The sequence below is a fragment of the Cataglyphis hispanica genome, chromosome 14 (assembly GCF_021464435.1).
Source record: "Cataglyphis hispanica isolate Lineage 1 chromosome 14, ULB_Chis1_1.0, whole genome shotgun sequence".
NCBI lineage: Eukaryota > Metazoa > Arthropoda > Insecta > Hymenoptera > Formicidae > Cataglyphis > Cataglyphis hispanica.
In genome coordinates, this window is record NC_065967.1 from 1,582,025 (window position 1) to 1,609,060 (window position 27,036).

General features: G+C 32.5%; 8 protein-coding genes across 13 annotated transcripts; 5 read left to right on the forward strand and 3 right to left on the reverse strand.

Annotated features, from left to right (window-relative positions):
* Nucleotides 1-101: 101 nt before the first annotated feature.
* Nucleotides 102-2,314, forward strand: LOC126854746 (uncharacterized). The gene is made up of 8 exons (XM_050601755.1): nt 102-237; nt 646-781; nt 885-1,138; nt 1,217-1,298; nt 1,366-1,502; nt 1,576-1,787; nt 1,853-1,968; nt 2,154-2,314. Exons 2-7 carry the CDS (start codon nt 694-696, stop codon nt 1,929-1,931), a joined length of 852 nt encoding a protein of 283 aa, XP_050457712.1. The 5' UTR covers nt 102-237; nt 646-693; the 3' UTR covers nt 1,932-1,968; nt 2,154-2,314.
* On the reverse strand, nt 2,096-3,816 carry LOC126854743 (pre-mRNA-splicing factor 18). Its single transcript, XM_050601752.1, has 4 exons — nt 3,614-3,816; nt 3,255-3,533; nt 2,749-3,177; nt 2,096-2,609 (listed from the first exon to the last, which is right to left on the reverse strand). The coding sequence occupies exons 1-4, from the start codon at nt 3,674-3,676 to the stop codon at nt 2,373-2,375; spliced, it is 1,008 nt and encodes a 335-aa protein (XP_050457709.1). The 5' UTR covers nt 3,677-3,816; the 3' UTR covers nt 2,096-2,372.
* Nucleotides 3,817-3,999: 183 nt separating this feature from the next.
* On the forward strand, nt 4,000-9,986 carry LOC126854737 (tubulin-specific chaperone D). Its single transcript, XM_050601741.1, has 17 exons — nt 4,000-4,703; nt 4,799-4,937; nt 5,084-5,270; nt 5,350-5,575; nt 5,656-5,804; nt 5,872-6,101; nt 6,166-6,305; nt 6,391-6,496; nt 6,589-6,766; nt 6,852-7,010; nt 7,105-7,308; nt 7,396-7,560; nt 7,801-7,925; nt 8,019-8,173; nt 8,273-8,471; nt 8,636-8,938; nt 9,080-9,986. The coding sequence occupies exons 1-17, from the start codon at nt 4,189-4,191 to the stop codon at nt 9,359-9,361; spliced, it is 3,462 nt and encodes a 1,153-aa protein (XP_050457698.1). The 5' UTR covers nt 4,000-4,188; the 3' UTR covers nt 9,362-9,986.
* On the reverse strand, nt 9,922-12,364 carry LOC126854739 (alpha-(1,3)-fucosyltransferase 10). The gene is made up of 7 exons (XM_050601745.1): nt 11,748-12,364; nt 11,625-11,667; nt 11,426-11,550; nt 11,122-11,341; nt 10,776-10,965; nt 10,515-10,692; nt 9,922-10,413 (listed from the first exon to the last, which is right to left on the reverse strand). The coding sequence occupies exons 1-7, from the start codon at nt 11,814-11,816 to the stop codon at nt 9,928-9,930; spliced, it is 1,311 nt and encodes a 436-aa protein (XP_050457702.1). The 5' UTR covers nt 11,817-12,364; the 3' UTR covers nt 9,922-9,927.
* Nucleotides 12,365-12,369: 5 nt separating this feature from the next.
* LOC126854740 (ras-related protein Rac1) lies at nt 12,370-16,309 on the forward strand. Its single transcript, XM_050601747.1, has 3 exons — nt 12,370-12,740; nt 13,357-13,744; nt 14,028-16,309. Exons 1-3 carry the CDS (start codon nt 12,706-12,708, stop codon nt 14,181-14,183), a joined length of 579 nt encoding a protein of 192 aa, XP_050457704.1. The 5' UTR covers nt 12,370-12,705; the 3' UTR covers nt 14,184-16,309.
* LOC126854738 (exocyst complex component 7) lies at nt 16,277-19,605 on the reverse strand. Of its 3 annotated transcripts, none has more exons than XM_050601743.1 (7): nt 19,509-19,605; nt 18,851-19,084; nt 18,208-18,746; nt 17,583-18,131; nt 17,272-17,509; nt 16,892-17,152; nt 16,277-16,641 (listed from the first exon to the last, which is right to left on the reverse strand). In XM_050601743.1, the coding sequence occupies exons 2-7, from the start codon at nt 19,077-19,079 to the stop codon at nt 16,370-16,372; spliced, it is 2,088 nt and encodes a 695-aa protein (XP_050457700.1). In that variant the 5' UTR covers nt 19,080-19,084; nt 19,509-19,605; the 3' UTR covers nt 16,277-16,369. The 3 variants fall into 3 exon arrangements, with proteins under 3 accessions (XP_050457700.1, XP_050457701.1, XP_050457699.1); XM_050601744.1 differs by having other exon boundaries at nt 17,583-18,092; nt 19,504-19,588; XM_050601742.1 differs by having other exon boundaries at nt 19,504-19,588.
* A 208-nt stretch (nt 19,606-19,813) lies between these two features.
* Nucleotides 19,814-23,112, forward strand: LOC126854837 (phosphoribosyl pyrophosphate synthase-associated protein 2). Of its 3 annotated transcripts, none has more exons than XM_050601933.1 (6): nt 19,814-19,945; nt 20,363-20,517; nt 21,187-21,595; nt 21,888-22,166; nt 22,235-22,381; nt 22,468-23,112. In XM_050601933.1, the coding sequence occupies exons 2-6, from the start codon at nt 20,441-20,443 to the stop codon at nt 22,624-22,626; spliced, it is 1,071 nt and encodes a 356-aa protein (XP_050457890.1). In that variant the 5' UTR covers nt 19,814-19,945; nt 20,363-20,440; the 3' UTR covers nt 22,627-23,112. The 3 variants fall into 3 exon arrangements, with proteins under 3 accessions (XP_050457890.1, XP_050457889.1, XP_050457891.1); XM_050601932.1 differs by having other exon boundaries at nt 19,824-19,987; XM_050601934.1 differs by lacking the exon at nt 19,814-19,945 and adding an exon at nt 20,093-20,186.
* An 81-nt stretch (nt 23,113-23,193) lies between these two features.
* On the forward strand, nt 23,194-26,864 carry LOC126854836 (dynein axonemal assembly factor 5). 2 transcript variants are annotated; one of them, XM_050601931.1, is made up of 7 exons: nt 23,194-23,278; nt 23,346-24,066; nt 24,167-24,406; nt 24,498-24,693; nt 24,868-25,174; nt 25,282-26,245; nt 26,385-26,864. In XM_050601931.1, the coding sequence occupies exons 2-7, from the start codon at nt 23,370-23,372 to the stop codon at nt 26,519-26,521; spliced, it is 2,541 nt and encodes an 846-aa protein (XP_050457888.1). In that variant the 5' UTR covers nt 23,194-23,278; nt 23,346-23,369; the 3' UTR covers nt 26,522-26,864. The 2 variants fall into 2 exon arrangements, with proteins under 2 accessions (XP_050457888.1, XP_050457887.1); XM_050601930.1 differs by having other exon boundaries at nt 23,210-23,272.
* The last annotated feature ends 172 nt before the right edge of the window (nt 26,865-27,036 follow it).

Sequence of the window (27,036 nt, forward strand, 5' to 3'; positions counted from 1 at the left end):
AATGTTTTTTTTCTTTTTAGTTGGACATTAGTTGAACTTGCGACAGTTTTTGAATGGCATATTACGTCTGAAACATATTCTATGTGTCATTCAAAATAATCTCTAATATCATATTTAATGTTAAATAGAAAAGAAGACAGCGATGTTTGTTTAACATTAAATAGATATATATGTAAATATAAAGTATACGCTTAAACTATAATTTATCGCAATTTCCCACTTTTCAACAATATCTTTGTAAGTAAATCTTGTAAGAAAAATTTAATTTATATTAAAATTTAAAATCCATATGTAAAATCCTTAATATATTATTCTTATATTTTAAATTAATTAAAGAATATATGATTTTGTTACATTTATTTTCTTTTTTTTTGGCACTTAATTTTTATTATATTTATTTTCAATCGCCAAAAGCATCATTTTATATTGTATGAAAGCATTGTAAAAAGATAAGATTGAAAAAATCATTTTATCAATATTACGTAACTATCTATATCTACATATAATTCATGGTTTATAATCACTATAGTTTTGTATATGCGTGATATATATATATATATATATATACATACATACTATATATGTGTTGCATATATATGTAACCAAATCACGCGTGACATTTATTGGAATTATTTATTCTTGTAGCATCAAAAAGTTATTTAATATATTTGGTAACTTGTACAATTAATTGTGATGGAACAGTATTTAAAATCTATTAAAGTTGGATTTATTGGAGGCGGAAATATGGCTAGTGCTATAGGCGCTGGTTTGATTCACAAAGGTAATTGCATTTTTGCATTTTTTTCTCTGTCATTATCTATAAAATAAATAAAAGACTGATAAGACGGATTTACTAAAACAATAATACATATACGCTTCAACAGGTGTATTGAATCCAGATAATGTTTGGGTTTCCGGCCGTACGGACAGAACGCATAGCTTTTGGAAGGATTTAGGTGCACATCCAACGTTGAAGAATAATGAAGTTGCAAACAACTGTGACATCATATTTTTAACAGTGAAGCCACATATGCTAGACGATGCGCTTAATACTTTTGTGGAAAAAAAGGCTGAAAAGTTTAAAAACAAGCTATTTATTTCAGTGCTTGCTGGAGTATCTCTTGAAGTTTTACATACTGTAAGCAAAACATTTTATATAACATGTATAATATTATTTCAATTTTTATAACAATTAATAGACAAAATTTGTTTCTAGAAACTCTCAGCTATTGTAATATCACCAAGAATAATTAGATCTATGCCAAATACACCTATGATGGTTGGAGAAGGAATTACAGGTATATCGAAGAAAAAGATACAATAAATGTGGATTAATTTGTGTTAATACAAATGTAATTTTTATAGTTTATTGCAGCTTAAACACTGAGCAAAAAGATCTAGACCTAGTAAATACATTATTTTCCTATATTGGTATGAGCCAAAGTGTTCCAGAAAATATTATAAATGCCATTAGTGGTGTATCAGGTTCTGGTCCAGCATTTGTAAGTTATTACAGTTATTGTTACAATTAGAGAGTTGCATGGAAAATATGTACAACTTTTAATTTATATTTAGGCATATCTTATCATAGAAGCATTGGCAGATGGAGGTGTGAAGATGGGTGTGCCAAGGCCAATGGCAACTAAATTTGCAGCGCAAGTACTGATAGGTGCTGGCAAAATGGTACTCGAGACTGGACGACATCCTGGTCAGTTAAAGGACGAAGTCTGTTCACCTGGAGGTACTTCCATCACTGGTGTTCATGCTATGGAAGCAGGAGGAGTCAGGTACTTTATAAATTATTTTATTTAATCATGTAATTTCTAAATAATTATGATTTAATTGAATGCAGGGGATCTGTGATGAATGCTGTTGAAGCTGCTGTAAATAAATCAAATGAATTTACTTCTCAATTTACTTCTCTTAAATAGTGACTTTTAATAGTTAATATTTTGGGGTATTTTAAGAGTGAGTAAACACATAATGTTATTTCATATTTTTTAATAAAGCCATTTTTTTACATTTAAATATTTGAAGAAAATATTTTACTTAGCAGTTTTGTAAAGTGGATTATAGTATATAATGATGTCATGAATATGCTATAATTTTCAAAGTTTTATTTTTATATAAATATAAATCTTATGTTTTTTCAGAAATCAGTATAGCTCATTGCGAAAAATATATACAATATATCCTATAAACTACTCTACAATTTAGTAATAAATTTATCTTGTAAAAGATTTCTGGTAATCTATATTAATCTGGATGTTTATAATAATAAAATAATAATGGTATACTTATACATATATATGTACATATACACATGCAAATATTTATATTGCCTTGCTTTATTTTATATATTATAAAAAAACTTAATTTTTTGAATATTCTACACAACGTGAAGGGTCGGTAGGATAATATTCTTGACACTTAGTCATCAATCTCTTGAGTGCTTGAATGTATTTCCTTTGAGTTTCATCATTCATGACGTGAGCGACGTTCTTTGAGAAGATCTTCTCTCTACCAGTACGCGCATGAATACCAACCATAGTTACACCAATGGGCCATGGAGAATTGCCTATAGCCATTTGCAAATAGGCATCGCTAGCCTGAAATAAAAATAATTATTTTAAAATTATAAAGTAGCTATATAATTGTTGTAGAAGAGTTTATTTATTTGCTAAATTATTATATTTGTACCACTGATGCATTATATATTACAATACAAACATATAATTAGATATATACCAATATATAATTACGTTGTAGTAAATGTTTAACAATTTCTGTTAAACTGTCAGTTATATCCTCTGGAAGAGATTTATTCTTTAATTTTCTTAAAAGTGGCTTTAAATATTCTCTTGTTTGAGCATATGTTGCACTGTTCATTTTTCCTTTTGTGCTCATCTTTTCAGCCGTTGATCTACTGTTTAACTGATTGCCCCACATCTGGACTAGATATTGTACAAACAGAGTGATCACACTCATGTCAAAATCTTTGTCTCCCTTATTCAACTTAGTCGACATTTTTTCTATGTCTTCATAAGTAACGCCTTCGTCAGGTACATTTACATCTCCCTTCCCATCGAGACTTTGAGATTTGGAAGATGTCAAGATCTCGTTGAGATATGCTTGATCTACTTGCTCCATTGCCTCTTGAAAATCATTTCTGAAGCCCTGTTAAGAATAATTATCATAATGAAAATCCATTCTTTGATAATTAATAGAAATATATATAAAAAAATATGCTTTACCTTATTAACTTCTGGCTCCAGAATTTCACATTTCCTTAATCTTTTGAATGCTTCTATCTCAGATTCACCAAACAATAATATAGGTTCTCCTCGTTCGCGTAATCGTCTAATTACTTCTTGTCTAGATAGCAAATGTTCGGAACTACTGTCTGTTACAGATTCCTCTAACTGTTGAATATCATTTGATGGAGCAGCTTCATTATTTCCTTTATCAATTTCATGTATTTCTTGTTGCTTTGACATTAATTGATTCCTTTTAAAATATTTTTTATTATTCTCCTGCAAAAAATGTCTTGCTATAAATATTGGCGCACAATCAGGTAATTTAATAAAATCACAAAATATAACATGTTACATACCAAAACATGACTTTCTTCCAATTCTTTACGTTTTTGCATTATTACTGCCTTTAGAATGTCCATCTTGGTATAATAATTATATGGATAAATTTAAATAAAATAATTTATATTATTGTGAATTTTTTTAATTTTTTGAAACAAAAATATTCGTGAGAGAGAGAGAAGAAATATTTATATGATACGAAGCAAACATTAAATTCGCCATTTTGACCATAAACAATATATAATAATGTAAGTAAACTCGAAGAGATTGTAGAGACCTTTCATAGAGTAGAATTGTATTACAGATATATAACTGCAAATAGATCTCCAAGAGAAAATGATTTTATGAATACATGGAAAAATTTGACAGCAGTCCGAAATGAAGGTCTGCTGTGTGGTATTTCTAGATATTTGTTTGTTTTGGACAAAGCTGCGTAGTTGTCAAAGTTAATGCATAAATTGGTTATGACACTTACTGTGAGAACGATTTAAAACACAATTATTTTATAATTTATACGAAAAAATCGTTTATGTATGAGTGTGTGCAAATAGGAGATTTGAGAATTTGACAGAGATAATTTTTGCACACAATAATGTTGAACGATTGTCCGGACTCGGAAAAAGTTGGATGCGGCTTTAGCGCATTCAGGGAGATAGACGAAGTGATGACTCTGACGACGGAATTGAGAAAGAATTTACCGCCAAGTCTCATCGAGAGAAATAGAGATCGCTTCAATTTCATTTTATCTCAGTACCAGGATCAGCCTCAGCTGCTGGATCCTTATCTTGAAAAAATTTTGGATTCCCTGCTATCAATTATCAAGGATAATGATTGTGCGGAAAGCATTAAGCATAACACGTTTAAATATTTATTTATTATTATGTCTGTGAAAACGTATAAAAAGATTGTCACTTATCTTCCGCACGAAGTAGTGGATCTATTACCTGTACTGAGAATGCTTGAAAAGCAAGACCCAAATGATGTAGAGACATGGGAAACCAGATATGTTTTGCTTGTATGGTTATCTATTATTTCCAAAATACCATTTCCCCTTTGTCGCTTAGAGACTTCTGAGAATGTAGATTCAGAGCAAACTATTATTGTCAGGTAATATTATTGTTATATTTATAAAAAATGTAAAAAATAAAATTTACTGAAATAGATGGTCAGATATGTCAATCTTATTCTATTATATATTTCAGAATTTTAAAAATATGTAAATTGTATTGCTTATCAAAAGATGCATGCGCTGTAGCAGCTGTGTTTTTAATAGCAAATTTTTTGACAAGATCGGATGTCAAAAAATTATACTTGGAAGAAATGATCATGTGGTGTTTTAAGGTAATGCTCTCTCTTTTAATGATACTAAATATTATCAACATCTAAGATTAAATGACAAATTTAATGTAGATATTCAATAGAAGACATATTTGTAATCATGAAAAAGCAATATATTTTTTAAATATCATTAATATGATTTTTTTCAGTCTATAGAAAATGATCCTTTGAGACATGGGCCTCTGGCTGTAATAGCTTCTATATTAAAACATAGTGCCAGGGAAGATGTTAAGCCATACAGTCAAATGCTGCTTGATAATATATTAAAACTTCAAATAAGTGATAATCCCACAGATCTTATTAGAAAGTTTGGAACAAAAATTGTTCAGCGAATAGGTATGAAAAAAAGCTTAAATTTTATTTACATGATATATTTATTATTAATATTATAAAAATTGATTATGATATTTGGTAGGTTTGGTATTATTGAAAACAAAATTGGCATCCTGGCGCTATCAGAAAATGAGTCGACCAATAAGTATTATGCCTAATGTTCAAGTAAATATCGATAATATAGATAGTATTACTGATATTAAGGAAGTTATTTCAAATGATAATGAAGATCAAGAAATTCCTCCAGCCATTGAAGATATAATAGAACAACTTATACAAAGTCTTCGAGATAAAGCTATTACTATAAGGTATGGATGTGCCATTTTATATATTATAATTATCTTACATTCATTAGAATTAGAGTATTAAATTAGATATAATGATATAGGTGGTCCGCGGCAAAAGGTATCGGCAGGATAACTGCGAGATTACCGGTAGACTTAGCCGATGATGTATTGGGTTTTGTATTGAACTTGTTTTCCGGACGTGAATCAGATTCGGCATGGCATGGTGGTTGTTTAGCACTCGCGGAACTAGGTAAAGATATCATTTAGATATGTATAATGATTTTTATATCACTAATATTACTATGTTTATATTTCAGGAAGACGTGGCCTATTATTACCTCATCGCTTGAGCGACGTCATTCCCGTAGTTTTGCAAGCCTTAGTCTTTGACGAACCTAGAGCTTACGGATCCATCGGTTATCTGATTAGAGACGCCGCTTGTTACATATGCTGGTCTTTTCCAAGAGCCTATGACCCGCATATTTTCGAGCCTTATGTCAAAGAAATCGCGGCAATGCTATTAGTGGTGACATGCTTTGATAGAGAGGTACAAATCACGCATAATCTCCATTTATATTTATATTATGTAATACGCAATGTTGCATCGATAGATAAACTGTAGGAGGGCAGCATCCGCCGCATTTCAAGAAAATGTTGGCAGGCAAGGCAACTTTCCACATGGTATAGATATATTGACTGTCGCAGATTATTTTGAAGTTGGTGTAAGGAGCCATACATATCTCAAAATCAGGTATATAATTGACCAAGTATTTTGATTGTGTATTGTGTATTAGATGATCTAATTTAGTCGATACTTGTAATATTATCTTTATCAGTGTCCAAATTGCACAATACGAAGAATACACAAAACCTTTGATAGACCATTTAGTTGCGAAAAAAGTTACTCACTGGGACACTGCAATTAGGGAACTTTCTGCTAGAGTAAGTTTGAAAATTTATGTACAGTAATATTAATTTAAATGTACAATTTACTAACGTTTAGTTCTATATATATATCTAGTAATTTGTTGCAGTCGCTTTTCAATCTGACAGTAGCTGATCCACATTATATGATAAATACAGTATTACCAACTCTATTGGACATGCTAAATTCTATCGATTTAAACGTTAGACATGGTGCAGTATTAGCCACCGCAGAAATTCTTGAAGCTTTGTACAATCATTTTAATGATAAAATTGAAAATATTATTGGTAAGAATTTATAGGATTATATGCAAATCAGTTTTCTATTTTTCTTTAAGTATCTGTAGCAAAAAACGAAATCAATTTTATTCAGGACCCACGGCCGTAATCGACATACAGGATGTAGTAAGAACTTTCAGAAGTAGAGGCCAATTTAAAGGGCTTGGCGGAGAGTTGATGAAACAAGCTTGTGCTGTGCTAATAAAAAAATGTTCCATTGTTCATTTCCCAATTCATTTCACAGATGTTGTAGGTATGTATTAATAATTATGAAATAAGATTTACTTATGAAGTTAAACTTTTATATTTAATATGTTATTATTCATATCTCTCCATGGATAATGCAGATGACTGGCAAAAATTATTGGAAGAATGCTTGAGTCATGAAGTATCAGCAGTTAAATTAAAAGCAGCTGAAGCACACACAAATTTCTTTGTAGAATATTATGCAGACATCGATTATGATGCCCGAAGTACTGTGATTAATCGTTATTTAGAGTCCTTGCGATCGAGTAATCAGCCCATTAGAATAGGATTTGCACAGGCGATAGGTAAATCAAAATTAACAGTAAAACGTTAAATTTTACCTTTTATATAAATACCAAGTATATAATTTTCATTAATTTTATTTTTTAAAGGTCATTTTCCGCTATTTGTAATTCGTGAAAGAGTGAAAGACATCATAGAAGCATTAATCGCGTGTACTCATATATCCGAGAATACGCTGAAATGGGCAGAAAGTAGGAAAGAAGCTTTGCACTCTCTAACAATGATATTGCAAACATTAGGAACTGATGAAGCAGGTAAATATATTCATTTATTTCAAGCAAAACTTGTTATTATGATATTGTAACTGTAATACAAAAAACTTTGTTCTTCAAAGAAATTAATGCATTTGGAACATGAAAAATATGATTTATAGAAAAAGATGATGAAATTTAAAATCATTTTTTAAGTTATGATTATTTTATATTGAATGTGATATATTTGAGCAATATCTATAATTTTTACTGACAATAAAGAAATTTTATAAATTTTTTCAGACAAGTGGCGATTGTTTGTACCAGATCTGTATAATTGTTATCTGTTAGCCCTTAAGGAATATACAATAGATAGTCGTGGAGATATAGGTGCTTGGGTGCGAGAAGCAGCTATGATTGGACTACACGTGCGTGGAATATTTCATGAAAAATAATTTAAGATCATAATATATCGTCAATGCAATATGTATTAGAATTAATTGTTACCTATATTGTTATAGGTATTGACCAATCTAGTATCGCAAGCAAAACTATCGTCCATTTTGAATGAGAACTTGATGGCCAGTATAATCGGTGGTATCGCACAGCAAGCCGTCGAAAGGATAGATGGAATTCGAACTCAGGCGGGTATTGTATTTAGTGCGCTTATACACAGGTAAAAAAACGTATTAGTATATGTAATTGATCTTAATTAAGATGTGTAAAGTATTTTAAGTTGTAAAGTCAACTTCTATTACGTCTCTTCTCTTTATAGTGATCCTCCTCTTCCGAATATTCCATATCATGACGAATTAAAAGCTATATTTCCCTATAAGGAATGTAAGGAAACTATCGAATGGAGAATGGAATCTGCAACATTTCCACGATTTATTAAGATGTTAAATTTCCCGCCGTATAAAGTAAATTTGTTGCGCGGAATTATATTCAGCGTCGGCGGCATAAGCGAGTCTTTGGTATATTTAATATAAAATAATAAATCAATTTGTCTGTATTAAGTATAGCATCTATGCAAACTTATTTATTTAGTAAAGAAGAGATTATTAGTCAATATTTTAATGTAATTTTAATAATTGTTTTAATCAATTTCGTTTGTAACTAAAGATTTTTCTTTTGTCAGGTAAAACACTCGAGTGTTTCTTTGTTTACTTATCTACAAGAGATTGACGAGACCGGGTTGAGAGATTTATGCGAAAAAATATTAAACATATTTGAAGAAAGTCATAAAAACGAAAGAATGATAACATCGATGTTCGCTTTCTTAGATCGTTTATTAAGCTCAGGTTGCATTCAATCTGTCTTGGATGACGCAAATAATACTATCTCAGAGCGTATATTAATACTATTAAAACACGAAATAAAATATTCCGGCAATATGAAACTGCTCATTAGTAGTATAAATGTTTTCTGTCAGTTACTACAGGTTTGTAAAAAGATTAAATAATTCATTAATTAATAATCAATTCTTAGGAAATTAATAATTAAGAACATATTTAATTTATAATATATAACTTTATTAAAACCTAAATAATTGAAATTGATTTGTATTAAATATTATCTCTAGGTGCGAGGTCCTGTTGCAGAAAGAGCATTTTGTCAATTAAGTATATTTTTGTGTCATAAATACACGAGCTTGAGGAAGACAACAGCTATACGTACTTATGAAGCATTAACTCTTTATGGAGAAGAGATAGATATAGCAGAAGAAGATTTGGCAAATATTCTTGCAATATTAAACGCCACAGATTGGGAACAACCAATTGCAGATTTACGTCCAATCAGAAATCATTTGTGTGAGTTAATGAAAGTACCTGCTCCAGTTTTGCAAATAAAATCTACAAATTGAGAAAGGCTGTTTAATATATAAAGAATTTTAATATTTTTTCAAATTATATTTTATTTCTTATATGGCATAAAGAATGAAATGGCATTAAATCATTAATATGCTAAATTATAATAGATTTTCTGGCATTTTTCATATGTTATATATAGACTAAATTGTGTATATCATTTACAGTTTGAAAATATTGTACATACATATGAAAAAACAATTTTTTTTATGTAAGCTACATGATGAAGTATACATTTTGTAAAATGTATTTCATAATTTTTATCACATTATTTTATATACAGAATAAATGTATAAAAAAAATTTCTATATTATATGTAAAAAAGAAATACTTCAAAGGCACATATATGTATATACAATCTGAACTATTTCGATTCTTCATCCGGGTGCACTCGATATTACAGTTTACATCACGTACATTATAAATCGGATGCACCCGGGTGGGGAATTGGAACACAGCCCAGATCTGTAAACATTCATATTCCTAATATGGTTTGCAAAATAATCGAGTATTTGTATTAACAAAATTATTTGCAAAATTATATTCCTTGTTTATGTGTGTCTCAACATTCATTATTATCATACATATTCATCTTTTGTTCATTAAAATATTTTATATTAATGCTGATATTATTAGTTATATAATGAGCTAACAGCTTAGCTCCACATTTCTCAATATTCCACTGCTCTATCCACCAATTGCGTTTGCTGGTTCCACCTGTTATAGGATCTGTTGGTAGAGGACAATTGTACTGTTTTTTCGTTACCATACGTATTTTTGATTCGCGATTATTATGTATTTGTTCACAAATTAAACATTCGAATTCTTCCACGTAATTTCCAAATTCATGCGGAATTGCCGATCTTCTTTCAAGTGCACGTAGTAATGCACTATTCATAACGCGATATTCGCGCTCATTTAATTTATGAGATAAATATTCCTCGTATGCAGAGTCATTTCTCACAAGTTTGTGCAAAAACTCAGAGAGTGCTGTTGGGCCAGTAAAATCTAATATCGAGATGGCGGATTTATTATTTGGAAGCCAATCCTACAAAATCAAATGTCCAAGATGGATTAAGTATTATTTAAGTGTGAAACTTGAATCAATCTTATGACACACATTTGATGATATTTTTTAATGTAGGATACCTTAAAGGATGGTGATCCATAATATATAGGTACAGAGCCAACAATAAGTGGCCTCCACAGTTTCTCTGTGATATAATCATCACAAATCGCATTTTCAAAAGCTATAGTAAACTTGTATTTAGCCACAAAGGATAAGAATTCACGATTATTTAAAATATCGAGATAATTGCCCTTGAACCTGAATAGATATATTTTATTCACTGATGATTATCAATCTTATAATTCACGATATAAAAATTGTATGTAAAATAATGAATATACCTGTCATCAAGGCGAGCATTATTTACACATATACCATAAGAATCAATATGAATATATTTCATTAATTCTAAGACATAACGATCCCTGTCACTAGCAGTATCACAGTCAGATTGAATATATAATACTGGCGCGTAATTTTTTGCATGTATCAATGCAGATTTTTCTTTGGTGGGAACATAATACGATTTTGCTATAAAAATATATCTTGTTTTCTTTAGATTCTTTTTTATATGCATGTAATTTGCAATTCACAAAAATTATGTCTCAGATTGTTTTAGTAGCAAGAAATGGAAACCTAGAAACAGTTTTTGTTAATTATATTTTTTAAATTTTTATCTACATTTACCTATTAATTCTTCTAAACTGAACAAATCAAGAAGTGTGAGTGGTACATCGCTAAATCTGCTAAAGGTTGAAGAATAGTTAAAAAGATTAAGTGCTTTCTCGTGAACAAGTATTGGATTATTTCTAGGAGATTCTTCATGAAGTAAACCCCATGATACAGCATTACTCCTCCAATTAGGCAAATCATGAACGTGGAGATTACTTCCATAAAATAAAATACTCTATAAAAATCAATACATGCGTATAATATTCAGATTTAGAAGAGATTGAGTTCTTATATTTAAAAAAATGTAAAACAATCATACTTTCAAGCGTATGTTGTTCTCAAATGCTCTATCGTGTGTAAAGTAACATTTAGCATTTCCACAAGTTTTAACTTGATTATTATTACCAAATGGAGTCCACCATAGTACGACAGGTATATCGTCATCTGGATGTGACAAGTAATCATAAAAATACTTTTGTTAAAAAAAAAAAAAAAAACATTTGTATGACAGTAATTACCTGATAAAGACAATCTTGTACTATCGTAAAACATTAAACGTAACTGAAAATTTTCAAAATTAATTAGCTCTCACAATCATAAAGTTTCATTAATTTATCGTTAATTGATCCTTTTTTATATACCTGAAATATTATGATACATAAACCTAGCGTTGTCGCGGTTGCAAACATAATGCGTAATCTCCGTGGCATTATAATTTATAAGACGCACATTTATAAAGATACAATCTATCTTTCTCAAAATATATACTTATATTAATATTTACTAATTATTAACAAAACATAACCTAAAAAAAAATGACAAGAGTACTGTCAAATTTTGATACTGAGAAACTGTTGCTTCAATCAGCGCGCAGATAATCGTCAAGCGTACCGATTGGCTAATACGTTTCGATAATATCGATATTTCGAATGATAGCGATATCGATACCAATGAATCGCACGAAAGTATCGATGCTCGAAAGTATCAGTACTCGTTCGCAACTTCACATGTCACGCTTTGTCGTTATATCTCATGCAGTCATAGAAGGAAATCTCGAAGAAATATCGCGCGACTATTCTATGTTGTATGTGTATGTGTGTACGTTTTACCTCCCGCTGGGATTCATCGACAGCATTTCTCTTGGTGGTGTGTGCCTTTGGACCGCGCCAAAGTTAGCCAGTTAGCTTGACCAGTCGGCCGACCAATCAGTCGTAGGAGTTCATCGTGTTGCTCTCGTATATCTCCATCACGCTCTAACCTCTCAATTGCATCCGTTACGCGAGGCGTCTCGCTCTCGCTTCCTTCCTTCACCCTCTTCTCTTTACCGCACCTTCGTCCCCTCGACCGAGCTCCTCTTTCTCCTCTTCCTCCTCCTCCGTCTCTGTTACCGCTGCCCTTTTCCTGTGTCGCGTTGTACGTATCGCGCCGTTTGTCTCTTCCTCTCCCGCCTATATCGTCCCTCTCTCCCTCCCTCTCTCCTCCCCTCTTGTCACTCGGGCTTCTCTTTCCCTCTCGTTGAAATCGGCTGGCTACATCGGTGTATCGTTGCGCGATTATACGTGCTCCCGTGTGCATTACGGACGGCTCCAGATATCCAGGATGCAAGCTATCAAATGCGTGGTCGTCGGCGACGGGTACGTAATATATAGAGTCGTCATGAAAAATGTCGTTTCACCGAAATTCGAGCTCGGTCAGAGCGCGGAGAACCCTACGAAAGGATCCGCCGCCGCCACCACCGCTCGTGCCCGCTGGGACGATCGTCAAACGAATCGGGTTACCTCCGGAACGCCAAAGCGCTCCAAAACTCGCGATATCTCCTCTATATATTTTCAAAGTGCGAGACATCCAAGTATCTCGCACGCGAGCTCACCACGCCCGTGCGGGACCGTGAAACGACGTTGACGTGTACACGCGTGTTTTCGCAAGAACGTCATATTTTTTTTTTTCCGATTTGTTCAATGTAATGCGTAAAATCGTGGCCTCGATTCTTAGCTTTCCCAATCGGAAACATTGGCCTTTTGTAACAAGAATGTGAACCAAAATGTTTGTAATAATTCCAATATCCCGATTTCGCGAGGTACGCATTTTATATCTCTCGCGCAATGATTCATCCAATGAGTACATTTATGTATGTTTTTTCTTTTTTTTTTTTCTTTTTTTTACTGTAAAAAACCAATCCGATTTATAATCCAATCAGAAGAATACTGGACTGAATTATTATATTGTTAATTTGTATTCTCTCTTCTCTAGTGCTGTTGGTAAAACATGCTTGCTCATAAGCTACACCACCAATGCATTTCCTGGAGAATACATTCCAACAGTGTTTGACAATTATTCTGCAAATGTAATGGTCGATGGCAAACCGATTAATCTCGGTTTATGGGATACAGCGGGGCAGGAGGATTATGACAGACTGCGGCCATTGTCGTATCCACAGACTGATGTTTTTCTGATTTGCTTTTCATTGGTGAATCCGGCGAGCTTCGAAAACGTACGCGCCAAATGGTATCCTGAAGTGCGTCACCATTGTCCCGCCACTCCAATTATTTTGGTTGGCACTAAACTGGATCTGCGCGAAGATAAAGAGACCATTGAGCGTCTGAAAGATAAGAAATTAGCTCCCATCACATATCCTCAGGTTTGTCCCTCTTTAGAAATTATACAATGATATGAAGACTTAATACAGCAATCAAAAAATGTACATTTAGATTAGAATTCTATATTTTTATTAGTAATAATAATAAAGAAACATCTATCTCTTTTATATTTTTACTTACACAGCAAAGTAAATTATGTTTTAAATGTAATAATTATGAAAAATTAATTATATATGAATAATAAGAAAGTTTTAATCAATGTATAATAATTTATAAATGTTCATAACATTGATATTTCAATATATGTGTTTTTTATGTCTACAGGGTTTGGCTATGGCAAAAGAGATTGGTGCTGTCAAGTACTTGGAATGCTCTGCTTTGACGCAGAAAGGTTTGAAGACTGTGTTTGATGAAGCGATACGTGCTGTATTGTGCCCTGTTCTGCAAGTGAAGCCAAAGCGCAGATGTTTCCTTCTATAATATTAAATGTATCCCTCTTTGCACGTTGGTACTGGAATATGTTAAAGTGTCTCATCTCCAGTGTACCAAACGCGAATCGAATCAATCGGACATGTTACCGACATTTGGAACCCCAGTTGTACCAGCCTAGGCCAGCGTCAACAGGCTGCAAACATCTGCCAGCATAAACGCACAAATATTAGTTCGGTACAAAATTTCCAGCGAGCAAGACAAGAGGGTTTCACACAGGAAATCATAAATTCGGAATATATAAATTCATTCTTATGTGGCCTCCAACATCCTATAAGAAATTAATCGAGGAGTTTTTGTACTCTCGCACGAACAAAGCTTTCAGTCTGATAATAGGGCTTTAAATGCAAATCGACTGGATGTTCTAAGCGAAAAGAGTGTAAAAGAAGCCAAAATAATAATTGAATTAACTGCTGTACAGTATACTAGAGTATATTATGAATATTATAATTAATAAGTAAGTATGAATGGTAAAAGAAAAAGCAAATATTACCATATAATTGTGTAAGCGTCCAAACATTGACTGTATACTGATCAGTTTAATCAAAGAGGAAAACCATTTTATGCTATTTGCCATTGTACATTTTAGGTAGGACATATATAATTCACAAGTTTAAAAAAAAAAGGGAAAAAATTTTTTCTTATCATAAAGAATTGCAATATGCGTCAAGACATAAATTTGGAGAGAAAGAGAAAATATTTTTTAGAGATATGCATAGAGTACATGGCAAATCTGTTTGGACGATATTCATCTAGATGTTCATTATAAATGTGAATAACAGTAATTCTACACACATTTCTCCAAGTACTTAGAGCAACCATACATATTTTTCTTTTTATTCAAATATTCACTAATAATATGTTAAAAGCTTCAAAGCTTTGACAAAGTTGCTTTTGCAAAGAGAGTTAGTTGTTGAAAGTCTCACATCCACAGAGAGAGTTTGTTTTTCTAAAATCCCAGATTTATTTAAGAATTTGTATATAAAATCTAATTGCAGACATTGGATGTGTAATCAAATGTCATTCAATGTTAGATGTACATGTCCGATATTTAAATTCTGTTCATTTGTATAATAGTTAACAATATTTTTGGTTTTATGTGAGTTCATGATGATTCAAAAACGATGATTAAATAATAGATACACGAGTTAAAAAAAAAAAATAACTATACATTTTCGAAGCGGAATCAATAGCGCAGCGGCCGCATAACATGGCTTCCTTCTTCCACTAAATTGGTTAATAATTACATAAACATTACAATTACTGTAAACGTTACATACCATAATTTAAGAGATAGCTAACTATTGTACAAGAGTTCTTTAGATGTATGTGATATAAGTATAAAAATATTATCGAGTTTACAGATTTCTCTGCTTCGTTCGCAAATATCTCTTACACGACATGATCTGTGATTAGTTACGCGCGATATGCATTTCTTTTCATAGGAACTGTTGTGTTATCGAGTTGGAATTAAAAAGAATATTGCCTACAGATTTCTATAATATATATAAATTATAACATATATAATTTATATATAGAATATATAAAAGTCTGTGGTATTGCTGTTATCATCTCAAAAACAAAATATAACTATTGAAGCAGAGAATTATGTGAATGTTCCTGCATGTGTGAGAGAATGTTATCAATGTGGAGGAGAGAAAGAATGCAAAAAGTGTGAGTGTATATGTAACAAGAGAGAAAGAATATGCTATAGCGTATAACAATTGTATATAAATGCTGAACTTCAAATATATTCCTACTCTTATTATCATGCATAGTATACGATTTTATACATAACGTATATACGTATAAATGTGTGATAATATGAGTCATATATATATATATATATATATTATATTAAAATCGCGCTGATCGAATCTAAATCGAACGTTACTTGTTTTTTATATATATATTATAAATATATATAAAAAAGACGGCGCGGGGGGAAGAGGGGAGTTGAACCAAGACCTAACTACTCTCAATTGCAGATTCATTTATTAATCTCTGTGCAATCTGTTTAAGAAAGAGAAATGAAAAAAAAGATTTGGCCCATGGAAAAAAATCAGAAAACTACTGTAACGAAATATGCTTTATATTAAAAATGGGTGTTTATTAAATATTTTAATCTCTTTTTTCGAGAAATATAATCTTCGGTACAATACATTGGTATACTGTTATTATGCGGCGCTGTCAAAAAACGTATTGATCAGCGCAGATATCTGATCAGGCGTGTATTTTATATACTTTGCTGGATTTTTCGAGAACGACGTGCCACGATATTTGTTATGGAACGCAGTATATAATGGAACGATCGCTTCTTGCAATTCCTTCCTTAACTCCTCGCGTAAACATCTGTCGGGTACTGAGTAAGAACGCTGACACTTAGCTACTTCCTCAAGTTCTCTCGTGAAACCCAAGAATTTTTCCTTCAACGTTTTGGCGGCAAGATCTGATGCAAAGGAAAAACGCATACACAAGAATTAATGTGATTAAGTTTAGAGATCCGCTAATTGTTAAACACTTCGATCATTGTTTCAGAAAGTAGATAATACTAATAATATACGACATTATGTGAATGAGCTCAACATATTTGTATGTTTTCTATTTCTTTCTATATGTAATGTCTAAAAGAAATATCTATAATCTTATTTTTATAACTTGTCTCGTCAAAATTTTTTTTTTAATGAGAAAGCACGAACCTGGCTCGTCTGCGAGATACGATCGCGCTTTGGCGAATGTCGTAGTGACGTAATTGTTCTTATCTTTGAAAAGTAGATCGTGATACGTTTGTTCTGCACTTGGCTCAGCCAGTAGCAGTAGTTCCATGAGGGAACTTCGACAGAGAGCATTAACCACATAATTGTGATTATTCAGCCGGAATAAAGCTCGTAAAGCAAGATCTGAGTAGGATGCGTCACTTTTATTTACTAGCGCTAAATTCAACTGAGCGAGTACCTTTTCTGTAAAAGGATGAAACAAGTTTTCATCAAAATTAACTAACAATACTTTTCTTTTATGCTTCAAATTAAATTTTATGTAGAATAAATAATGACACGTCGAGAAGATCATATGAACTTACTGATATATACACCGAGAACTATTCTATGTACATTTTCCGGATCTTTCGAGTGCAACGTAGTCTGATCGATGAAAAGATTGCGTCGCAGAACAGCACCAGCCATGTCCGCGTATTCGGCCAATTGTTCTAAAAATATTAAGACATTACTGGTTCCTTCTGCCACAGTACCGTCTTTTGGTAAACCCGCGCCGGATTCATTTCTCACGCTCTCCGCAAACTCTTCCAAAGCTTTAGCACCCTATAAAATTAATAGTTTATTTCATTATATTTTGTTATGTATGTCTCAGAAAAAAGAGCGGTATAAAACGTACGGTTGTGTGTAGTGTGTCAAGTACGGACGCGAATTTTGAGCGGAGCGCGTAATCGCAACCCTCGACCGTTCTCTCGAGATCAGGCTTTAATTCGCCAAGATGCTTTAAGATCGGGAAGACTACAAGAACGGCGGAGAAATCACGTCTCGTGATGCACCGTTTGGCGCGCGTAGCTATGCTATCTCCTTCGTGAGCCACTAAGTCCATCGCATCGCGAACGGTAGCTTCGAGCACTTGAGCCTGCAAGGGGGGCGATAAGATCCTTGCGACCAGCGTGCGCTCGGCCTGTATGAGTTTGTGCAAACCGGCTGCTAACAAGAGATAATTCTCCATTTCCTGTTCGTCGGGCGCCGCATCCTCCATTGAGTATGGTGAAAGTTGCGTCGGTTTCCTGGATACGGAGTTCAGAGCCAAATTCAGCCTCGTCGTTTGCGATGCTTTCAACAACATTCTGTTGGCCTTGTCCAAAGCATGTTGCAGTCGTCGCGACGCTCTGCGCCCCGCGTTCTCCTGACCGTCCAAAGAATGCCGATTAGCGAATTTCGCTCTCTGCGAAATTATATTAAAATAAGTATTTTTTTTTAAGAATTATATGTATTTTTACGTGTATGTATATGCTATTTACAGGCATAGGACTTCCGGCATGGGTGCTACCGCCACTGGCACTCCTTTGATGCTCTTTGAGCAATTGTAAGGATTTCAAGACAATGCCGGAACGTACAGAAGCATATATCTTTGTATGTCTGCAATGGCCTCTTTCCTCAAGCCATTTGGCAATCTTAAATAAATCGCTCATAACGCTTTCAGGTAATTGACAGAGAGACTGTGGTGCATCCTCGCCACTGGTGTCCTCGTCAGAACCAATCAAATCCAAAAGTATAATGGGAAGAATTGGTCTACTTTGACGAGAAAGGATATCGTGAAATTCAGCATAAAGCGATTTTAGGCCATTGGAGAAGAGGTCTGTAACGTTTTGTAATTCGACAGAGCTGGGATTATTTTTCTGGAAATATCGTTGAGCGTTATATAGACGATTCATAGCCTCGAGAAAACCGTCTAACCCACTGGGCCCACTTGGCTCTGCGCGTACTACAGCTTCCACCTCTTGACATACACCATAGTATCCAATAGCATGATCTAGTATGCTTAAGGTTTTTTCTATATCTGTAATATTAGAATCAAGAAATTTGTAGCAGATAGTTGGTGCAATAATTTCAAGATACTCTATACTTAAAAAGAGAATAATGAAACAAATACACAATACTTACTGTGCTGCTGAGCTTGGAGATTTGCAGTCTCATTATAAACAGGAAGTATGGTACGACGTAATGTAGCCAAACGTTCTTCCAAGGAAGAGAGTATTCCCACTACTCCACTCGTCAATCGTCGGCTGCGTTCTTCCGCCTCCTTCAAAGCTTCCAGAGCAGCAATTTCCGACTCTAACTTACATTGTATCTCGAACCGCCTTTCAGAAGTGTCAGACCGTGTCGTATGCATATTCTCTTCATTTGTTTTGGGATATAAGTAAAAATGTTAATTATATACCAACTTAGTGGAATACTAAGTAAACTTTTATTAAAGAACAAATATTTCCAAGAATATCTTTGACAATTAATATTGTTTCCAGAATTTAATACAAGTCTAAAATTGTATGATTGTGAAATTTAGATATTCAAAAATATATTTTGCAATTTTTAAATTCTTTTTCTGCATATATATATATTGTTACTTAGATATATGTTATTAACATTATCATATGATATCGAATTGACATATATCATATGATCTATGTTTATAGTAATATATAAATTTTTATCGTTATATAGTACATTTTTACTTTATGTAAAAAGATATTTTTATTATATATCATCAATATTTTGTTGCCTATATATTATAATAATTTTTTCTTTAGCAGAAATACCCTACTTGGCTCAAATTGCTGATAGTGGCTCGTAATCGCCGATGACAGAATGACACGATGACTGCCGACGAAACCTTTGCAAACTTTCTTTTGCTAAACCATCGACTTTAGAATATCTAGACGTAAATGCATAGCCTGATTCAGTTTCTAGTTTCAAATATTTTTGGGGATTGCGTTCCAAAATTTACTTCTTGCAGTATAGTTGCATTCTATTGACCAATTAGAACAAATAACCGATAGTCATGATGCACGAATATATCTAGATGTGTTTAATTCAAAAATATCTAACTTCAGATACATAAACTATATCAGATCAGATGTGATCAAATGTAATAAACAGGAGTTTATGTTACAGCACCAAGCTATCAATAGTGACAGTTATCAAGGATAAGATAATTGAAAGAGAAGTCGTCCGTTTTTTCGGTCAGCTTTGTAAATAGTGGTAATTATCTCTTGCGATTGAGTCGTGGCTAGACTAACAAAGGTAGATAATGTAAAATATTATAATCGAATTTATATATACATAGTATTGGCATAGTGGAATTTATTTCGTCGCAAGTATATATGCGCGAAAAGACGGAGTTGATCGATTGTTTGTTTAGATAACGAAATTCAACCATATTTGTATATACGCATGTCACGATTTCATTTTGCGTCTTTTTTACAGATCCATTCGTACAAACGTATCAATCTTCTTTTTTTTATAATTTGTATTAAATATATACTTCTTTTAAATTTAGATTAAATTTTACATTATATTTAAATTTTATTCTGTAAAGCCATGTAATCTTTGTTTTATTTTAAATATGAATTTGAACTTAGTGTTCAAACTAAGAAGATAAAATTAATTTCTTTACAGAGAAATCTCACTATTTGCTGGAGGCCTGATCTGAAGCCTTTTATATTATTACGCAATTAGTGAACAATTATTAAAATAATGGAGAAACCAATTTCATCAGACATAGTCATCATTGCAGGGAATTCTCACCCAGAGCTTGCCAATCTGATTGCAAAGTATGTGATATTAAAGTAAATAGCATAATTTAATCGTCAAAAGTTGATATTATTTTTATGTATTATTGTGATTATGCTAAGCAAGACTAATTGTACTAATAGAATCAGTTTATTTTTAATATCTTAACAAAATGTTACATTAGATTTATATATTAAAATTGAAAAAGAGAAAAGAAAAAAACTTTGCATAAAAATGTGGAATGTGCAATTAAAAAGAAGAGATCTAATAATTTTCAAATATTTTAAAAATTAACTGATGTAAAATATATAAAAAATTAATTGATTTAAAATAGATACAATAGATTACAAGTTTATATTGCTGTATATAATTATTATAGTAATTATATTGTTTTTATTTTATAGTTTTTTTTTTAATATAACACTTTACATTGCTAAAAAATTATTTATTTGGTTGTTATTTAAAAGTACTCTATTATTATATCAATATACATGTACTCTACCATTATATCAACATGGTTATAAGATGTAGATCTTAGATAAGTTTACTATTGGTATCTTAGATTAGATTGTAGTTTATTAATGATTATGATTAATGATTAAAAAATTAAATGTTTAATAAATTTAAATCTATTTTGTAAAGAAAGATAGTGGAAGATATATTTGAAGAATATATATATTTGTAAATTAAAATGCTTTGTATACTTGAAGTCGTTTAGGTGTGAAACCTGGTGGATGTGCTGTGTATCACAAATCGAATCGTGAGACAATGGTGGAGATAGGAGATTCCGTACGAGGCAAAGATTTGTTTTTGATTCAAACTGGAACAAAGGATGTAAACAATAACATAATGGAGCTTCTTATCATGGCCTATGCCTGTAAAACATCATCAGCCAAAAATATTGTTGGAGTAATTCCATATCTACCTTATTCCAAGCAGTGCAAAATGCGTAAGCGTGGCTGCATAGTATCCAAGCTTTTAGCAAAAATGCTGTGCACAAGCGGCCTAACTCACATTATCACTATGGACCTCCATCAAAAGGAAATTCAAGGATTTTTTGATGTTCCTGTCGATAATCTGAGAGCTAGCCCATTCCTGTTGCAGTATATTCAAGAATCCGTATGTAAAAAACTTTTTTCATTATGACACATTATTGTATAAATCCTAATTTATTATTTTATTAAGTATATTTGAAAATATATTTTGAATTGGAGTAGCAATTTTATTTAAAGTAATACTTATATCTTTACATTAGAACAAATATTTATGAATCGAAGTTATAGACCTACAGACATAACATTTTTGTTTTTTCATAGTTTTGAAAATAATATATTACAAACGTTTTATATCATGTTCTTTTATTTAGAAATATATATTATTTATTGAGATATATATTATTTTTTTTTGTCAGATTCCTGATTATCATAATTCTGTGATCGTTGCAAGAAATCCAGGTAGTGCAAAGAAAGCGACTAGTTATGCAGAGAGATTGCGTCTGGGAATCGCAGTAATTCACGGAGAACAAAGAGAAGCTGAATCCGACATGAATGATGGTCGTTATTCGCCACCAGCACTAGCGTTAGCCGCTCGCACCATGGATGTTGGCGTAGGAGTACCTTTACATCCAGCGAAAGAAAAGCCGCCTATAAGTGTTGTCGGAGATGTCGGAGGACGTATTGCTATTATGGTGGTGGGTATACAATCTTTTATATTATATATAAGATCGTTTATGATTTATATTTAAAAAATGATTTTTAGGATGACATGATAGATGATGTACAATCGTATGTAGCAGCTGCCGAAGTGCTTAAGGAGAGAGGAGCTTATAAAATATATGTCTTAGCTACACATGGTTTGCTCAGCTCAGACGCACCTAGGCTTATTGAAGAGTCTCCGATCGATGAGGTAACGATATTAAAATTAGAGGCATTTTTAACATATGGAAAATTGAGATATAAGATGGAAAAGTATGGTCCATTAAATTTTTTCAGGTAGTTGTAACTAATACGGTTCCTCACGACGTGCAGAAGATGCAATGCCCAAAAATCAAGACTGTTGACATTAGTGTTCTCTTAGCAGAGGCGATCCGACGTATACATAACAAAGAATCGATGTCCTATCTATTTAAAAATGTAACTTTAGAGGATTAGAAATTAAAAGCAATCGCGCATCAAAAGTTACATTTTAATTATGAATAAATGACAGTTGAAAGTCACATAAATGTCGATGCCGGGGACCATGTCCAGAATACATATCCATCTTTTAATTTTCTACACTATTTTTATATTTTCCCAACTTGAAATGACAGTGAACGTATAAACTAGTCCTTTGTGTTTATTAGTGATAATTGGCTGAATATTTTAGCTATATTTTTTTGTAGTTATTTTTTCTCTTCATAATCTATAATCTATAACATAAATTATATTAAAAAGACCCAACTATGAGTATAGTCGCAGAGATATAGTCGTTGCAGTATTAGGTACTGTAACACATTTTAGGATCCTGTAAAATTGCATATATAAATGTGTATGCTATGCTTACCAGTGATCTAGTGTTAGTTTTAATACTGTATGATTATACATAAAGTCACTGTATTTTAGATCAAGACATAATAAATATATTTCAAGATATAAAAATTTTTTTATAAATAAAATTTTTTAAATATATATATTAATATTTACAAAATGAATTTATAATGGCGGTAATTATGCGATCAAAAAGGATTATATATCATCAGTCCGGACAGGAGTGTTGTCATGGAAACACAGTATTTAGATCTGATATAAATCATTTTCTGTACTTGTCTGTACTATTTGTAATTTCGTACGAATTTCTGTGCTTTTGTGTCATCCTAGTATTTTAATTCCAGGAAAAGATCCATTCCGAATAAAACATGGAACTTGAATTAAGCAAGATTACTGTTTCGTTACAAGCCGACGAAAAAAATCGTCGCAGACAAGCATTAGAAGAAATAATGAAAAATATATCTCGGGAGGAGATGTCGAGCAGACTCGACGATCTGATCAAAATGTGGGAAAGTGTGAATAGATTTCTAGTCAGAATCTTGAATGACAATACTGAGACATGTCGGGATCTGACTGTAGGAATACTGAAAATTTTTCTCGAAGCTCTGCCGCCTAATGACAAGCACATAATCTACGTTATACCAATAATGTCTAGACGATTAGGGGCACAGGAACAGATTGAGCCATCGGAGGAAGTACGCTTGAAATGCGTGTCTCTTTTGCGTATAATAATCACGAAATATAAGGATTTGCTAGTGCCATATATTCAGGATGTGACAGGAATATTGGCGCGCACCGTTATGGATAATTATCCGAATGTAAAGAAGGAAAGCTGCAAGTGCATATCGGATTACGCGAAGACTCTACCGAGGCATTTCTATTCGCAGTCGGAGCATCTGATAAAACCTATCTTGAATAATTTTACGCACCAACATTACAGAGTTCGGCTCGCCGCTGTTAAAGCGATAGGTGATGTTATCCAATATGGGAATAGCAAATCGATGGAAGAAGTGGCAACTCCTTTGGCGCAGAGACTCTTTGATCAAAGCGGAATTGTCAGGGAAGGTATGATTTCTTTTTTCTTTCATTCAATATTTTTATTCAAATATTTTTATTCAAATTTTTTTTGTGTAAGTTTGTATAATCCTATTATGAATCTATATAGCTGTAATTGAGGTGTCTGGCTACTGGTTGACACATCTACCTGACAGATATGGTTGGTGGCACAAGCTTCTTCCATTGATTTTGACAGGATTGCATGATGAACTCGAGGAGGTTCGTGTGAAAGCAGCAAACTTGTGGGATGCTGCTGGAAAATTGTACATGGAAGAGAACGAAAATGACAAAAAGTTGAAAGATAAGATGGATTTTCTTACAGAAGATCCAGAACATTATCCTCCGGAAAGTAAGTAATTTAAGAGGAGTCGTGAAAACGTAGATAGTTTATAGATAGATGATGGATTAGAAAACAAGCTCTTTAAGATCATAATCTGTAGTTTCTAGACCAAATTTAGGATGCCGTGTGATTGCACAGCAGAATTTATGTAAGCTAATTAATGGCATTAGTGTCGAACTTGGAGATTGGTTGCCAGATATACGTGTACGCTCTGCGCAATTACTTTGCGTATTGATATTAAACGTCGAAGAGGAAGTTACGCAATATATTGAAAAGCTCTTGCCACCTATGTATCGGTAAACAAAATATTTCCTATTAAAAATTAGAAATTGCAAAATTTCGAGAAAAATTTTTTGTTATTCCAAAATTTCATTTTATTTGTATTGTATTATGTTTTATTGTTATTCCAAAAAATTGGATTGGCTGTTATAATGAAAAAGATTATAATTACAGCAAGTTACTTATTACAGTGCTTGCAATGACGAAGATAAAAGAGTTGTGGGATGTGTGGAAACCGCTGCGCGATATTTGGGCTACTTTGTAGAACCTAAGATTTATTGCCATTTGGTGCTTCCCACTCTGGAAGAATGTTTAACAGCTGGACACCTGCGTGTCTTCGCAGCGATTATCAGCGGCAGCGAACGGAGAGCTCTCTCGTTAGAGCTGGACAGAATTTCGAATTTCTTGCAGCAACCATATGTTTGCCAAAGCAGAAAGAGCAAATACCAATGTCAAATACTATCTTGCTGCGATTCCCTTCTCGCAGTTTGTAAACAGGTATTCGGATATAATTACTTCTTTATTTCTTTATTAGTTGATTTGTTTCAAATAAAGCTTCATTTTTCCTATACTTTATTCTTATATATAATATATTGAATGTGCAGGACTGCGTGACGATTACTCAAGAATTATTCACCGTAATATTCACCGTGTATGCAATGAGCGTAGAATCTTTCATTCGCGAGGAAGCGGACAGACTCTTGGAAGTGCTTATCGACATAAATTCACTAAAGGATAACGAGGATCTTTTTCGCAAACACGTAAAACCATTGTTAACATCGATTCACGACGAGTGTACCTCGTGGTCAATTTACAGTGCGGAGTCGCAAATTTTTTACGCTTGTCTAAATCGCGCTGGACTTGCCGTAGCATATAGTATGGACCTCGCATTATCTATTCTCAAGAAAACCATGAGCAAGGAGGCCGATCCAGAGTTGAAGCTGCGACACTTTATTCTGCTTTCGGAGTACTTTCTTAACAATCAGACTTTACATCAACATATCGAAGATCCGCATAAATTCGTGAACACGATTATCGAGGAATTGGTTGTGCCTGGACTCATCTGGAGTGCTGGCAGAGCGGCTGAAGCTATTCGTACATCCGCGGTTTGCTGTCTCTGTGCCATCCTGGAGAACAAGATAATTAATTCTGGCGAGAAAGTCGACGATTCACTTGCAAATGAAAAATCCAGAATTTGTATTACAGTAGACGAGTTTTCGTCTATTTTCGACAAAGTCGTGCCCATTTTGGTCAGTCTGGTGGATGATAAAGCAAAGAAAACTAGATTATATTCCATGCGCGCCATTTGTTTATTAATAACAGTTGGTCAGGGACTATCTTGTCTAAACGACGAACATATCCACCGTATATATCCAGTAATATTGAAAAGACTCGACGATGGTTGCGATGACATTCGCTATGCCGCTGTGGAAGCACTTGTTGACATATGGAGCACTGCATCTGAAGATTATGATACGATCGGTAGCAGAAGTCATATCGATACTCTGTATACGACAATGATTATTCATTTAGACGATCCAGAGTCTCGTTTCCAAGAGATAATGCTAGGTAATATATTTTTGTTATTGTATTTCTCTTTATCTACATTTATACTTCTTTTTTTTAATATATTTATTTAATTTTTAATTTAATATAAATCTCAATATACTTTTTAATTTTTAATACAGTTTTTTTACTCTGTTTTTAGATGCTTTAAAGCGGGTTGCAAAAATTTATCCTGAGTTATTGCATCAAAAATTGCATAATTGCCAGCCAAATTTTAGAAATAAAACAGGAATAGATGTACTTTTGGAATATTGTCAAAATATATTACAAAAAGCTTAAACTCACTTCAAAAGACATACAACAGATATTTTGTAATCTTGAAGATAAACGAGATAAGTTCTAGTATAATATAATATAGATTAAAAAAAGTTAGATATAAATTAGGCATAAACTTTTTCATTAATATCTCGTGTTAAATATATTGAACTTATAATATAATTGTCATAATTTTACAAAAAAAGAGTATAGCAATTTAAAAAATCAACTTTTTATATTTATACAAAATGTAATAAAAAAAGAAATAATTCAGTTTATTTTATCAAAATTAGAATAAAATAAAAAATCCAATAAGAGTAAGATTAAAAAAGGTTTGACGTTGAATGATTATGAATGTAATTGATGTTACCAGTTTCTTTTTATTATTAAAATAATGCAAGTGTAAAAAAAAAAATACGTCGATAAAAAGCAAATATGTATATGAGAATTCATATGTATATTTTCGGAGAAATCCTAGAGTCATCTCCACATAAAGATCTCAACTCTTTGTACGTAACAAATTACGGCGATCACTGTAT

What these genes read in the sequence shown, in the direction of transcription:
- LOC126854746 (XM_050601755.1), top strand. Translation starts at nt 694, where the DNA reads ATGGAACAGTATTTAAAATCTATTAAAGTTGGATTTATTGGAGGCGGA. An exon ending in CTCTTGAAGTTTTACATACT is followed by an intron (nt 1,139 to 1,216) that starts GTAAGCAAAACA and finishes ATTTGTTTCTAG; the next exon opens with AAACTCTCAGCTATTGTAAT. An exon ending in ATGGAAGCAGGAGGAGTCAG is followed by an intron (nt 1,788 to 1,852) that starts GTACTTTATAAA and finishes AATTGAATGCAG; the next exon opens with GGGATCTGTGATGAATGCTG.
- LOC126854743 (XM_050601752.1), bottom strand. Translation starts at nt 3,676, where the DNA reads ATGGACATTCTAAAGGCAGTAATAATGCAAAAACGTAAAGAATTGGAA. An exon ending in TGGAAGAAAGTCATGTTTTG is followed by an intron (nt 3,534 to 3,613) that starts GTATGTAACATG and finishes CATTTTTTGCAG; the next exon opens with GAGAATAATAAAAAATATTT. An exon ending in TACAACGTAATTATATATTG is followed by an intron (nt 2,610 to 2,748) that starts GTATATATCTAA and finishes TTTTTATTTCAG; the next exon opens with GCTAGCGATGCCTATTTGCA.
- LOC126854737 (XM_050601741.1), top strand. Translation starts at nt 4,189, where the DNA reads ATGTTGAACGATTGTCCGGACTCGGAAAAAGTTGGATGCGGCTTTAGC. An exon ending in AAAAATTGTTCAGCGAATAG is followed by an intron (nt 5,271 to 5,349) that starts GTATGAAAAAAA and finishes GATATTTGGTAG; the next exon opens with GTTTGGTATTATTGAAAACA. An exon ending in TTTAGTGCGCTTATACACAG is followed by an intron (nt 8,174 to 8,272) that starts GTAAAAAAACGT and finishes TTCTCTTTATAG; the next exon opens with TGATCCTCCTCTTCCGAATA.
- LOC126854739 (XM_050601745.1), bottom strand. Translation starts at nt 11,816, where the DNA reads ATGCCACGGAGATTACGCATTATGTTTGCAACCGCGACAACGCTAGGT. An exon ending in TACAAGATTGTCTTTATCAG is followed by an intron (nt 11,551 to 11,624) that starts GTAATTACTGTC and finishes TGTCACATCCAG; the next exon opens with ATGACGATATACCTGTCGTA. An exon ending in AGAACAACATACGCTTGAAA is followed by an intron (nt 11,342 to 11,425) that starts GTATGATTGTTT and finishes TGATTTTTATAG; the next exon opens with AGTATTTTATTTTATGGAAG.
- LOC126854740 (XM_050601747.1), top strand. Translation starts at nt 12,706, where the DNA reads ATGCAAGCTATCAAATGCGTGGTCGTCGGCGACGG. An exon ending in TGCGTGGTCGTCGGCGACGG is followed by an intron (nt 12,741 to 13,356) that starts GTACGTAATATA and finishes TCTCTTCTCTAG; the next exon opens with TGCTGTTGGTAAAACATGCT. An exon ending in CTCCCATCACATATCCTCAG is followed by an intron (nt 13,745 to 14,027) that starts GTTTGTCCCTCT and finishes TTATGTCTACAG; the next exon opens with GGTTTGGCTATGGCAAAAGA.
- LOC126854738 (XM_050601743.1), bottom strand. Translation starts at nt 19,079, where the DNA reads ATGCATACGACACGGTCTGACACTTCTGAAAGGCGGTTCGAGATACAA. An exon ending in TCTCCAAGCTCAGCAGCACA is followed by an intron (nt 18,747 to 18,850) that starts GTAAGTATTGTG and finishes CTAATATTACAG; the next exon opens with ATATAGAAAAAACCTTAAGC. An exon ending in AGTTCTCGGTGTATATATCA is followed by an intron (nt 17,153 to 17,271) that starts GTAAGTTCATAT and finishes ATCCTTTTACAG; the next exon opens with AAAAGGTACTCGCTCAGTTG.
- LOC126854837 (XM_050601933.1), top strand. Translation starts at nt 20,441, where the DNA reads ATGGAGAAACCAATTTCATCAGACATAGTCATCATTGCAGGGAATTCT. An exon ending in CTTGCCAATCTGATTGCAAA is followed by an intron (nt 20,518 to 21,186) that starts GTATGTGATATT and finishes GTATACTTGAAG; the next exon opens with TCGTTTAGGTGTGAAACCTG. An exon ending in TGCAGTATATTCAAGAATCC is followed by an intron (nt 21,596 to 21,887) that starts GTATGTAAAAAA and finishes TTTTTTTGTCAG; the next exon opens with ATTCCTGATTATCATAATTC.
- LOC126854836 (XM_050601931.1), top strand. Translation starts at nt 23,370, where the DNA reads ATGGAACTTGAATTAAGCAAGATTACTGTTTCGTTACAAGCCGACGAA. An exon ending in AAGCGGAATTGTCAGGGAAG is followed by an intron (nt 24,067 to 24,166) that starts GTATGATTTCTT and finishes GAATCTATATAG; the next exon opens with CTGTAATTGAGGTGTCTGGC. An exon ending in TTCTCGCAGTTTGTAAACAG is followed by an intron (nt 25,175 to 25,281) that starts GTATTCGGATAT and finishes TTGAATGTGCAG; the next exon opens with GACTGCGTGACGATTACTCA.